Consider the following 14,101-nt stretch of genomic DNA (forward strand, 5'->3'; position numbering starts at 1 on the left):
GAACTTGAAAACCCTCAGTGGCCAAGGACAGTGTAAGTCCTTGGTCAGTACAGGCACCGGAGCGGCGCCGGAACACACCCCAAGGCCTTCCGTCTCCGGTATACAAGACACATCACCTAAGAGACCACTTACCCAGGATATAGATCACCAAGGAGTCGGCTCACCTAGGAGAACGATCACCTAGGAGACGGATCACCTAGGAGACAGTATAGAATTCCAGACGAAATAAGACTTGGACTGAGATCCCGGCTTGGTGCGTTCTTTTGATAATTACTTCAACTAAGATTTAACAGCGCAGAAGAAGCTGTTAAAATACATTGGATATAATCTTACTGAAGCTAGCATATGAGTCACCAAATACTCATCCACCGTCTAAGTAAGACAGAAATGAGTAACACCTCATGGGTCAGCCTGAGGCTTAGGACCTCTGGCATATTCCAGAACAAAACAAACTAGGAGACATCATCTACGAGACAGTAAGAACAGTGATGAATACGGTGAACATGGTACAAAAACGCTTCATATCTCATTCATTAGTCCAATGACCACTTAAATTCCTCCCACTTAAGCTTCTTCCACTTTAGCTTCACCCACTCAAGCGTTACTCAAGAGTTGGGTGGATATTCAGAAAGCCGACAGAAGTGCGAAATGTTTTCCATCTCGAAAGAGAACACGTTTCGCAGGTAATAATTTCTCAGATGGGAGCACAAGGTTTTCCTTCAGTAAGAGTGCTACTGTGTTGTGGCGAGAGTGCTACTGTGTTGTGGCGAGAGCGCTACTGTGTTGTGGCGAGAGCGCTACTGTGTTGTGGCGAGAGCGCTACTGTGTTGTGGCGAGAGCGCTACTGTGTTGTGGCGAGAGCGCTACTGTGTTGTGGCGAGAGCGCTACTGTGTTGTGGCGAGAGTGCTACTGTGTTGTGGCGAGAGCGCTACTGTGTTGTGGCGAGAGCGCTACTGTGTTGTGGCGAGAGCGCTACTGTGTTGTGGCGAGAGCGCTACTGTGTTGTGGCGAGAGCGCTACTGTGTTGTGGCGAGAGCGCTACTGTGTTGTGGCGAGAGCGCTACTGTGTTGTGGCGAGAGTGCTACTGTGTTGTGGCGAGAGCGCTACTGTGTTGTGGCGAGAGCGCTACTGTGTTGTGGCGAGAGCGCTACTGTGTTGTGGCGAGAGTGCTACTGTGTTGTGGCGAGAGTGCTACTGTGTTGTGGCGAGAGTGCTACTGTGTTGTGGCGAGAGCGCTACTGTGTTGGGGCGAGAGCGCTACTGTGTTGTGGTGAGAGTGCTACTGTGTTGTGGCGAGAGCGCTACTGTGTTGTGGCGAGAGTGCTACTGTGTTGTGGCGAGAGCGCTACTGTGTTGTGGCGAGAGCGCTACTGTGTTGTGGCGAGAGCGCTACTGTGTTGTGGCGAGAGTGCTACTGTGTTGTGGCGAGAGCGCTACTGTGTTGTGGCGAGAGCGCTACTGTGTTGTGGCGAGAGCGCTACTGTGTTGTGGCGAGAGCGCTACTGTGTTGTGGCGAGAGCGCTACTGTGTTGTGGCGAGAGCGCTACTGTGTTGTGGCGAGAGCGCTACTGTGTTGTGGCGAGAGCGCTACTGTGTTGTGGCGAGAGCGCTACTGTGTTGTGGCGAGAGCGCTACTGTGTTGTGGCGAGAGCCTGCGTGTTGTTGTTGTATGTTGTGGATGTGACTCCATTCTCAGGCGGGCGTCCATTCGGACGAGTGACTCCTCGCGTCACCCGAACACTATATCTTGAATTGTTGTCAAATTTAGCCATTTAGAGATAAATCTAAACTCGCGTTGTATGATATGGCAACCTATCTAATTACTAAGGATATAATATCCTGAAATCCTTGCACTGTATCTATATTTCGCTCCCAGTAGATAAACGACATATGAGATTAAGAAACAAGTAGTGTATTTTGAAGACTAATTATAATAAACAGCAACTCCCCTATGACTCTAATATCTCCATTGCCCAAACAATTATTTATTAGCGATAAGACCTTCCATTAATGTATAATGATTAACTGTAAATATATAACTCTTGAAATAGAACATTCTCTGTAAGTAGTTGACATTGTAATTATAAGGTGTGAAGGATAGATGAAATTGCTAAGGTAATTATCTCAGTTGAGTTCTGATAAAGATCTTTTGTGCCCCCTCTAATCCTTTTTGCGCAACCGCTCACAGGATGAGTATGAGGTGAACAATAAACTAGCCGCCTCCGGCGGCAAAAATCAAAATCGCGTCCCGGGACCCCCCCCCCCCCCACAAGGGGAACACATCCCCACCATCACCCTCCCACAGGGCGTGGTGTAGTGGGGTGTGACTCCACCGCGGCTCCTTTAAGGTCTCTCAAGTGGTCCACTTTTCCCGCACTGTTTCTAAAACAATTGCAGAGGAGTGTAAATGCTTCACACAACCCGTCCTAAAAAACAAAGACCCAAAAGTGATTCCATGCACCCGCCAAACCCCCAGCTGTTTATGAATGCAAACGGTTTACACACAACTCACAACTGATTTCGTTCCAACACTCCGGAACAAGTGCTTCAGTGACGAATTTTGTTCGAACCTCAACGCTGTAAATGCTTCACTCACGTACTACAAATTTAAATAATCGCCGACAGAACCTAAACATCTAACCTAATCTGCGCCTAACTATACACAGAATTTTTAATACGCAATTCTTTACAATTTTTTAATGCGTTTTTTTTTTTTTTTTTTGGGGGGGGGGGGTCGGCCGCAGCTTTAACGAGCCTGGCCTGAGGACGGGCCGCAGCGAGTTTGGGTTCGATTGATGGGGAAGGTGCTGGGGGGGGGGGGGTGCCAGGGTGGGGAAGGTGCTGGGGGGGGAGTGTCAGGGTGGGGAAGGTGCTGGGGGGGGGGAAGAGTGTCAGGGTCGGGAAGGTGCTGGGGGAGAGTGTCAGGGTGGGGAAGGTGCTGGGGGGGAGTGTCAGGGTGGGGAAGGTGCTGGGGGGGGAAGAGTGTCAGGGTGGGGAAGGTGCTGGGGGAGAGTGTCAGGGTAGGGAAGGTGCTGGGGGGGAGTGTCAGGGTGGGGAAGGTGCTGGGGGGGGAGAGTGTCAGGGTGGGGAAGGTGCTGGGGGAGAGTGTCAGGGTGGGGAAGGTGCTGGGGGGAGAGTGTCAGGGTGGGGAAGGTGCTGGGGGGAGAGTGTCAGGGTGGGGAAGGTGCTGGGGGGAGAGTGTCAGGGTGGGGAAGGTGCTGGGGGGGAGTGTCAGGGTGCGGAAGGTGCTGGGGGGGGGAAGAGTGTCAGGGTGGGGAAGGTGCTGGGGGAGAGTGTCAGGGTGGGGAAGGTGCTGGGGGGAGAGTGTCAGGGTGGGGAAGGTGCTGGGGGGAGAGTGTCAGGGTGGGGAAGGTGCTGGGGGGGAGTGTCAGGGTGGGGAAGGAGCTGGGGGGAGAGTGTCAGGGTGGGGAAGGTGCTGGGGGGGGAGTGTCAGGGTGGGGAAGGTGCTGGGGGGGAGTGTCAGGGTGGGGAAGGTGCTGGGGGGAGAGTGTTAGGGTAGGGAAGGTGCTGGGGGGGAGTGTCAGGGTGGGGAAGGTGCTGGGGGGAGAGTGTCAGGGTGGGGAAGGTGCTGGGGGGGAGTGTCAGGGTGGGGAAGGTGCTGGGGGGGAGAGTGTCAGGGTAGGGAAGGTGCTGGGGGGAGAGTGTCAGGGTGGGGAAGGTGCTGGGGGGGAGTGTCAGGGTGGGGAAGGTGCTGGGGGGGAGTGTCAAGGTGGGGAAGGTGCTGGAGCTGGGGGAGGAAGCAAGGAGGAAGGCAAAAGTTTACACGTTGCTCTAACACGGCTCCTCATAGCAACTTTCCTGCGGCGACGGTGAAAATGCAACAAAAACTACCATAGCTGTCTCTAATGTGCAGTAAACAAGCGGTGTTTTGCAACATGTGAAAGGTTTCCACCTGTTACGATCCTTCTAACCAAGTGATTCCTAATGGCCTCTCTTGTAAAAAGTTGTCGAGTGGAGGTATAATTATTCTATAGCATTAAACTCACATTTTCTAAAACTGGGATTAAACAAAAACAAAGTTCGTAGAAGGAACGTTTAAGATAAAGTGAGCGGCAAGAAGTGAATGGTGAGGTTGTCGCTGGTGTTCCTTGGGGCGTCTTGAGGTAGTGCTGATGGGGAACTTTCCCCCTAGCCCCAGGCCTGGAGATGATGGGGGTCGATCTTCGCCAGCCTCTGCTCTGTCGTCTCAAGGCGTGTCGTCTATACTGTCGTCTCTTTAACCATCAAGGTGGTTCTGGAAGATGCGAGCAAGCAATTCCTTGTCGTGTTGACTGTATCTACTGACTGGCAAATATCTGGTTACCCACTTCAGTCATCCTCGTCTACTGTTACAAAAATTGACGACTGTCTCAGCACTCCATCCTATTCCTGCCTCCGTCAACCCGCGTCAGTCCTCTTGCCGAGAGCTTACTTAAATCCTAAACTCTTTAAGGCGTTGACGTATACGTGAACGGGAGGAACAACGCAGACTGCGACACTATTGACTCTGCTTGTCGATAGGGTAGCCAGATGGCGCAGTGATTTACTGCTTATAGACTGTTGATAAATATATCTTGTCCCTTGGAGCATGTCAGCAGGATCGAACTGGCGTCTTGGATCAGCCAACAAGGGCGCTGTCGTCATCCAAAGATCTTCTCATACATACTGTATATCACATTATTGTGGTCTCATTGTGTATGGTCTCTGGCTCGCGCTTCAAAACACTACTGGGGGCTATTCTTATGTTCGCAGATCCTCCTCCGTACTCACATTTCTAATGGGCGCTCTCTCTGGGGGGAAGACGCCGCCTCCTCCTCCTATAGCCATTGTTCGAGGCCAGCAGGGATGCTGCAGATGCTCTCACGAGTCATCTAAACTGAGGGTTGTCAAGCGTGGCTGTCACTCACGATGCCTCGGTCTCACTCGCTGTTGCTATAAGACGCCACCGTCACCATGGAAAGTCGTAAACACAGAGAAAGTGAAAGCCTGTGATCTGTAGCGTGACGAAGAAGTGTCTTGGCGCGGTAGTTATCTCGCTTCGGGGGATCTTGTCGTGTTTGTTGACACGCTTCACGTGCTCACGTGCTTCACGTGCTCACGTGCTCCACGTGCTCACGTGCTTCACGTCACTCACATCCACAATGACGCATGCTTCTTGCAAATTCAATCATCTAATTTGCAAAGATTTACTATCAAAAGTCCAGTGAGCGTCCTCTTGAAAATAAGAGTGAAGAGGACGGACGAGAAGCGGTGTTCTTAACGTGGTATGGCCGTTGGCGAGTGAAGAGTTGTTGTTGTTGTTATAGATTTAGCTACTGGGAACAAAAAGTTTCAGGTAGCACGGGCTATGGTGAGCCCGTAGTAGACTTACCTGGCACACGAGCGGGGCTGGAACTGGAATAAAGAGTTGTTGTTGTTGTTTTAGATTTAGCTACTCAGAACGAAGTGTCCATGTAGCACGGGCTATGGTGAGCCCGTAAGAGTGAAGAGATAGTGTAGCTACCTTATAGCGCTGCCAGGGTGAGGTGTAGCTGTGTAGACCTCTCTCTTGGAACGGTTAGAAACTTCTTGAAGTTCAAGTTCTATGTTACATTTACTCTTGGAGCGGTTGATGGAGGCGGCTTCCGGGACTTCCACATTCAGTTCATCAACCAGCAGCTTAGGGAGAGGAGGCGGTGGAGTTTAGGTTTAAGCAACGTGGCGAGTGATGGAGGTGGATACTACTGTAATTCAGTGTGTGTGTACTTACCTAGTTGTGCTTGCGGGGGTTGAGCTCTGGCTCTTTGGTCCCGCCTCTCAACTGTCAATCAACTGGTGTACAGATTCCTGAGCCTACTGGGCTCTATCATATCTACATTTGAAACTGTGTATGGAGTCAGCCTCCACCACATCACTTCCTAGTGCATTCCACGTGTTAACTACTGACACCGAAGCACTGTGCGCACGCGCGCGCGCGTGTGTGTGTGTGTGTGTGTGTGTGTGTGTGTGTGTGTGTGTGTGTGTGTGTGTGTGTGTGTGTGTGTGTGTCTGCTTGTCTGTCTAATCTGTCTGTCTGCCGCGTGAAGAGCTGCCGTACACAGTCATTAGTCTATTGCATCAACAGGTGGCGTTACTTTCTCTTGCGTAACACGGAAACACCAAAAGTAACGGGGAGCCCGGACCACTGAGAACGCCTCGACGGACCACTGAGAACGCCTCGACGGACCACTGAGAACCCCTCGACGGACCACTGAGAACCCCTCGACGGACCACTGAGAACCCCTCGACGGACCACTGAGAACCCCTCGACGGACCACTGAGAACCCCTCGACGGACCACTGAGAACGAACGCCTCGATGGACCACTTGTCCACAAAGACAGTCTCGTTCACAGGGCTTCTCTCACCATCTCCCACACCGACGTTCACGTGAGGAGCAGGGAGTGTTCGTGGACCATCAAGTGACCTGTATACATGTATACACAGCGTCGAGGGAGCAGAATACATGAGCTAGGCACCAATACCAAAGTCATTAGATCACCACCTGTATGCCGGGAGCTGTAATTGGCTCGTTATCCAATTACTGCCAATTAATTGGCTCGTTATCTCGGCTCGGCTAAGTAACTGAGGCCTATAGGCTCCATGTGTTCCAGGATGCAAGCCACAATAGTTGCCTAACTCGCCAGAGCCTATTTACTGCTAGGTAGCGACCAAAGGAACCAGTCAAGGTAGCAAGGTATCAAGGTGTTACGAAATGTGCCGAAACGTCTCTGTCCTGCCGCGGGAATCGAACCCGGGACCTTTTGATTGTAAACAAGTGTCGCTTCATCACACACGTCGCCAAAACCTATTGTTGCAACCTGTCCTCTCAATATACCCAAATGCTCTTCGCTGTCAATCCAAACGTTAAAATTGTAGTGGTTTATAGAAATGAATAGCATCGTAAAATTGACGAAATATGATGACTAATGAGATTCTTCCTCTATAGATTAGGTACACACTTAAATTACTAACAAATACACTAATAAACAATCTCTAGACACGGAAAATATCTTACTTTTTTAACTTTTTAGATATACTTTTATTCTTACTTTTTTCCTGTCTTGGATATATTCAGTTCATTACGTCAATTAAATACAAAACAAGCCTGGCCGCTGGGGCACTGACGAACCCGTGGAACCCTCCCCAGGTACATTCCAGGTAAACTCCAGATATACAATATTGCATTGGAAAGCACAATTCTTAAACTAGAGAGAGAGAGAGAGAGGAGGGTTGGGGGGGGGGGTCATAGCAATTTCTTTGTTCTACCAAGAACTGCTCACACAACGTCAGTCATAAAGTGAGGGGAAACACAGAGTGTGTTGTGTCGACCTTGTTGCCCCGGGAGAGTGGGCAGCCCTTAGTGCTTTCCCTGCCACAGGCCGACCACAAGTCCTCCTGCCTCTCACTCCTCCCTCCTGCCTCTTACTCCTTACTGCTGCCTCTCACTCCTCACTCCTGCCTCTCACTCCTCACTCCTGTCTCACTCGCTATGTAACCCCCTACAACTTTTATAGCGTCTATTGCATATATAAATAAAATTTATTGTAAAACAATTTATAGTGTCTTGCATATGTAAAATACTTTTATTATCGGTGTATAAACATGAGAGTGTATACTAGTCCAGGACTATGGCCAGGGCTAAAGTATACTTGCTGGTTGGTCAGTAAACAATTGTGGTGGTCTTAATAACCCTCCAGATGTTCATAGGCCTTAATTAAGCCTAAAGCAAACAAGTTCGTCCCCCAAAGTACACAGGGGGGGGGGAGGGAGGGAGGGGATGTACACCAGTTTTTGGTGTGTATATACACAGAGTTTACTTTAGTTTTGGATAATGTCCAGATTTCACATTGTCAATTTTCTTTGTTATCACGTTTTCTATTCTTCATTATTTTCTCAGTGCTCTAGAATGCCGAGGTCCAGTTCCCAGAGCCTTTCAGGAACTATAACATGGTGGCGTGTCTCCAAGCGGCTTAGTTATGTGCTCTCGCAATCATGTAATAGCCTAGTTTGGATGAAATGACGAGCTGTTGGTGTTTGTTATCCTTCGCAATGAGTACCTCTGGCATCAAATTTGGGGGCTTTGATTTGTGCCCTTGGACGGTCTTCTCACACCAGTTCAATTCCTCATAACATTGCATTTTCTGGGTTAAATTCCAGTAACCACTTGCTTAAATATTTATCTTCTCTTTCCAGATCAGCCGGAGAAACGCATGTAAGTAGCAACCAAGACAAAGTAAGAAACCGACGGTAAGTATCAATCAGCCTGAAAAAAACACTAATCGATAAGTAAGTAACAATCAACCCATGAACATTAATCAACCAACGTAAGCTTTATATGACATTAATTAAGCAGTAATCAAAGGCAAACTGCAACGGGCACAAAATGAGAACCATTCATCAACAGCAAAAGACAGTAAACAACCCCAGCTAGTAACAATCATAATAATCTACTTCAAGTAATATTTTACTCAAAGTAACAATTAACACCAGGTAGTTGACACTGGGGTTACAACTTCTTAATTAAACTTAATTAAAATACTAGTGGCAACATTGCACTCCAAAATACTAGTGGCAACACTGCACTCCAAAATAAGCAGTTATTAGTCCTAATTTCGGCAAACTAATGCAAGTGGCAAGAATATATACACACCGAGGTATACCCAGCATCTCGGTGTATATATACACTAAGAGTTTACTTTAGTGATGACTCTGTTCGGGAATAAAGTAATCTTACAGGTTGGTCAGCTGTAGTGGTGGCCTTAATAACCCTCCAAAAGTTGATAGGCCTTAAGCCCAACACCGAACGATGTGTTAACCTCTAAATAATATACTGTATAAGCAATTATTAGGGCTGTGGCCCATTACCCTAATAAAAAATGAACCAGAAGTAATTAAGAGCTCCAATATAATCGTGCTAAATATGCCTCTGGTTGTAATCTACCCTAAGAACAGTACTCTATAAGTAATCACCAGCTCTAAATAGGTCTTAACAACCCTCAATAAGTAGAGTGAACGCGCGGAGAAGTCATGTGTAGCGCTTCCTGACATCTCGGGACCCTGAGGGTCAAAGGGTGACTTCCTCTGTTAACGACGCCATAAACATTCTGTTGTTTGCGACGCCAACATTTAAGATAGAGAAGACGTGGGTGTTCTGTATGTTTCTTTCCCTTTCAGCATACAAATAAAGCCTACAGATGAAATCAATAAATGATCGGTACTACTAAAAATGTCGCTAAACATGCTATATTATTACTATCACTGTTCGGGTGGTTCTTAAAATGTGACAGAAAGCATAGCATTAGGCTATTATTTAAAGTGCATCCTAATGGGCGCAAATTCCAAGGTCACTTGGGTATTATGCCCACTGGGATTACACTACCAGTAATAAGATAAACATCTTACTTCCTCCACGGAGTTTTAAACAAATAATTCTAACTTTGCTTAATAAACTATAATTTTCATCCCATTCAAAATGTAAAAATTTAATTTTGGGATTAAATGTGATAAGATTATCAAGAATGTCACTGACATTGATGTAAGTCTTTGCTCCGCAATGATATATAAGCCTAGACGGACCTCGTTTAAAGAACAACAATATAATGACAACAGCAACAACAATAATAATGCACAAAATTCATTACACAATAAATATAAATAATTTATAATTGTTACTCAAGTAAATATATAACAAGAAAACGTTGTCGGCGGTCAAGAGTCCCAGCGGGCAAAATATGCTCAAATAACGTGAAAAATCGACATTTACTCCATATTACATCAACGTTGTTTTCCCAGATTTTTCCCCTGGGCAAACGACGTTGATGTAACAACGAATTAGCGTTAATACTGTTGATCCTACGTTGAGTAAACGTTACTCAGACATAGTTTACCCGCTTGGTTATATAGCTTGGCTAGCTGGGAATTAGAAGACAAAGGGAAATAAATCGAGATTACTGCTTCGAAGACTTTGATCACCGTCCTTGATAAGCGCCCTTTCCGTGACCTTTCCTGGCGTTTATTTTCGAGCTTCTTGCTAAGAGACCTCACAAATTTGACAGTTGACATGTTCGAAAGTTACAGTCCAAAAAATATTGATTGATAATTAACGTTGTAGAGCGTATGAAACAGGCTACCACTGATGAGGCTACGCACTAGGCTTATGGGAGACTACACGAAAAAAGTAAAATCGGACTCAAAAAAATACGCTTCTGTGAACGTTTACGTTCGTTAAATTATTATTTACATCAACAGGGAAGTCTAATAGCAACCTCACATCATTAATTTGGGCATTTAGTTATAAACTGGTATGTTTGATACTACAGTACTTGATTGAACAAAATCGCTCAAATTGGAAACATCTCCGATATAAATTGCACGCGAAGAAAACCCGAAATCAAATACTGTACTGTATTTTATCCCCCCCCCCCCCCCCATCCTCTTTCCCCAGTATGTTGCTGCTGATAATCTCACGTATCTGATCTTGCTTCAGGGAAATTATGACATCGGCGGCAGGGCGGGAGGCGCCCCAGGAGACCTTCAGCGGCGGGTTCTCCAAGGACTTCGCTCACAACCTTCCCACTCAGGAGTTCATGGGAGACTTCGCAAGTATGAATTCTCAGCAGTTAGGGCTCGAAGTGGATGCTTCAGTTCGAGCCCGTCTGTTTTGGTTACGCAGTTTGTGAACAGTAACTTTCTAATATGAGCTTAGATTGTTTAAACTTATAATTTACAATAGTCATTTATGCTATAAGTACAGTGAAATTTGACTGGAATGCAGAATAATACTTTTAAGCACATTTCCTGGTGTTTATTGTATATTAATAAGGAGTTAATAATTAGTCCTATCTACTGTCAGGATCGTTAAGGACACAGTTTATCTTATAACAATCATGGATAGCATTATCCCTAATAGAATTAAAGATTAAACTCAAGGAATATACATTTAGAGATACAATTCTCAGTGATTATATTCTACCCTTGAACTGATAGGATCATCCAAGTCCCGATTCCCAGCAAGGTGCTCTCAAAGCTGATCAAACTGCGTTAATGTCAGGTGGGAACAACGCTGAGATTAAAAGTTACTTAAGCATGGTTTAAATCATGTTCGAGTCACTCCTACGTTTATTCAAAGTAGGAGTGACTAATCAACGTTGATTCATTGTTTCATCAATAACGTTTTCCCATATTTGCCCGGGGTAGGGGTTAGAGGAGGGGGGGCGGGTGTGGTCAGAAAACACTAAGTCATTCACTGATAACCTTGATATCTTGCGGCCACGTTCAGAATTTTATGTCTGATAACCCCATCCGATGGTCAGATTGTTCTCTAATCTATTGTTCTTTTGTTTTTACTTCACTTTTAAAATGATTGAATAATAGTACAACAAAATATAACTGAATTTATGTTTTGTTATAAATTCTGAAGAAAACAAAATATAATGAAATTCATATTTATAAATTCTGAAGAAAATTAATAAAAATAAAATTAAAATAAAATTCTTATTTTTTCCAATTGATATTTTCAAATAGCATAGGAATATAAATTAAAATTTTCCCTATGCTAGCTAAAACCATTTGGTGGTTAGATCGTTAGTTTTTAATGTTAGTGAAACAAAAGTAACAGAATGGTTGACAGGGAGTCCACAATGTTCTATTCGAGAGGAGAGAAGAGGGGAGGGGGGAGGGAATGGGGATTCGGGAGTGGGAGGAGGATTCAGAGGGGGAAGAGGATTTATGAGTGCGAGAGAAGTTGGGGAGTGGACATTAGGAGAAGGGGAAGGTGTAGGGAAAAGAATAGAGGGAGATGGAAAGGTCAATAAATAATGATAGAGATAAAATCCAGGAATACTGAGGCTTACAACGCCTAATGGTTGAACTAGAATGATAAAAAAGAAATGGTAAATGAATAATGAAGAATAAGGCAGAGAATAAAACTATCCAGTATCCTCTTGGTTATTTCCCAAAGGATACTGGATAATCTAGAATAAGGACGTTAATCACTGTCTGGATAACTGGGGTAACCCAATAATAATCAATGGGGCTAACACCATTTTATACATAAAATACCTAACTAGCATCAATACGCCCTCTCACCTAATACGCCACGTTTTGTATGCAATCTACTCAATTGTTAAAAATAAATGCATCGCAATATGGACGTTTTCTATGTATCAGCCGTGACAAGTTTGGTGCGCTGCTGGGCTTCGTACGTTTATGGTTGGGCAACAGTTGCACAGTAGTCAACGCTCCAGAAGGTACTTAAGAATTAATGACTGCCAGAACAGATAATAGTTACACAAAACTGAAAAAAATGGTCTTAACTTACTTTGTACAGGCTGCAGCCTGGCGCCTCGCCATCCACTATATCACTAAACAAACCATAGACAACACCTCCCGCTCCTCCACACAACCCGTCCTCGACTCGAAGTCCATTACATCCAGTGGTCGACCCCACATACGCATTCATAAATTTTTACATGCTGTTCATTCAATACGGAAATTTTCTCAAATATAAATAAATATTATAATATATTAGCATATTGTGCATATATAGGCATAGGTTAGGTTAGGTGTTTAGGTTCTGTTGCCGATTATTTGTATTTGTAGTACGTGGGTGAAGCATTTACAGCGTTGTAGTTCGAACAAGACGTCAGCGAAGCACTTATTCCGGAGTGTTCGGACGTCATCAGTTGTGAGTCGTCAGCCCGTCCTCCAAACAAAGAACCAAAAGTGATTCCATGCACCCGCCAAACCCCAGCTGTTTATGAATGAAAAACGGTTTACACACGACTCACAACTGATTTCGTTCGAACACTTCCGGAACAAGTGCTTCACTGACGAATTTTGTTCGAACCACAACGCTATAAATGCTTCACCCACGTACTACAAATACAAATAATCGCCAACGGAACCTAAACACCTAACCTAACCCCACATAGCAATACATAGAATTGTTATGCATAATAATATTAATTTATATATGAGAACAAACCAATTTTTAATACACAGTATGTTAAAATTGATAATGCGTCTGAGGAGGACGGCCACTGCTTTAAACAGCATAGTGTGAGGACGGGTTGCCTCCACTCAGAATTACCAACACTAAAGAATCAATATAATTATATGCAATTTACATCCAACACAAATTCTCCCAACACAGCAAATGGGCCCAAACTAATTTATTAACTCAGATATATAATACAAAGTCATGTGATAAGTAGTCTGCAAGCCTATGCCCCAGTTCCTGCTCACAGAGGTTGCACCTGGAGTGCTCAGGATTGGGAGGTCCGTCACCTGTAGCCACCTGCCACAGGTAACGGTAACCCAACCTGATCCTGGCAACCACTGTGTCGCACAGTTTGGTACACGTTTTGTGCTGCCCATAAACATAGGTCTCAGATCTGAACAAATCATAGCTTTTAATACTGGTGCTTTCAGGTCATTGGGAGTCAGTAATTTCTCTCCCATCAGACCTGAGTGTTTGGTACAATATAGTTTTGACAACAGAGATGGGAATACCTAGATCTAATTCAACTTCATCTTTGTTGCACGCTAATTTGGCTGCAATGTCTGTCTCATTATGATGGGTTACATTTATGTGTGATGATATCCATACATACGAGATTCGAAACTTTACTTTGTGAAGCAATTAGGTAATTTATAATTGCTAGTATGAAGTTCATGCTGGCGATCTTCCAGGAGAAGTTTTCAATTGCTTGAAGAGCAGACTTTGAATCACAAAATATTATTTCTCCTCCTATATTTGTTAATGTTCTGGTAGCTAGTTGTAGTGCCGCTACGCTGCCATCGCGGCTGTCAACAACCAAATACATCCATGTCCACTGATCATCTAACTTAGTATGACAATTTACTTTATGATACATGGACCTTGATTCCTCTTAGGATTCTAAGACCTTGGAATTTTTTGTTGGAAACCAAACACAAGACTGCGCAAGCCTTAGATAGAAAAATAGTGGCAGTTTCTATTTTTGAGAGGAAGTGATTCCTTTCTCCATGAGTTGCAGCAACTAGTTTAACATTAGAGTTCACCTTGTGACCTGCTGATTAATAACCAATTACTATAACA

General features: G+C 45.1%; 1 protein-coding gene across 2 annotated transcripts in view; it reads left to right on the top strand.

The window, feature by feature from the left end:
- Window positions 1-14,101, top strand: part of LOC123762562 (uncharacterized) — a 70,194-nt gene that overhangs the window by 41,305 nt on the left and 14,788 nt on the right. For both annotated transcript variants that reach the window (XM_069332488.1, XM_045749094.2), the window contains exons 2-3: window positions 8,215-8,233; window positions 10,508-10,623. In XM_069332488.1, the coding sequence (XP_069188589.1) occupies window positions 8,215-8,233; window positions 10,508-10,623 (135 nt within the window). The remainder of the gene's footprint in view (window positions 1-8,214; window positions 8,234-10,507; window positions 10,624-14,101) is intronic.

Source organism: Procambarus clarkii, chromosome 27 (assembly GCF_040958095.1).
Source record: "Procambarus clarkii isolate CNS0578487 chromosome 27, FALCON_Pclarkii_2.0, whole genome shotgun sequence".
In the NCBI taxonomy this organism is placed as follows: Eukaryota; Metazoa; Arthropoda; class Malacostraca; order Decapoda; family Cambaridae; genus Procambarus; species Procambarus clarkii.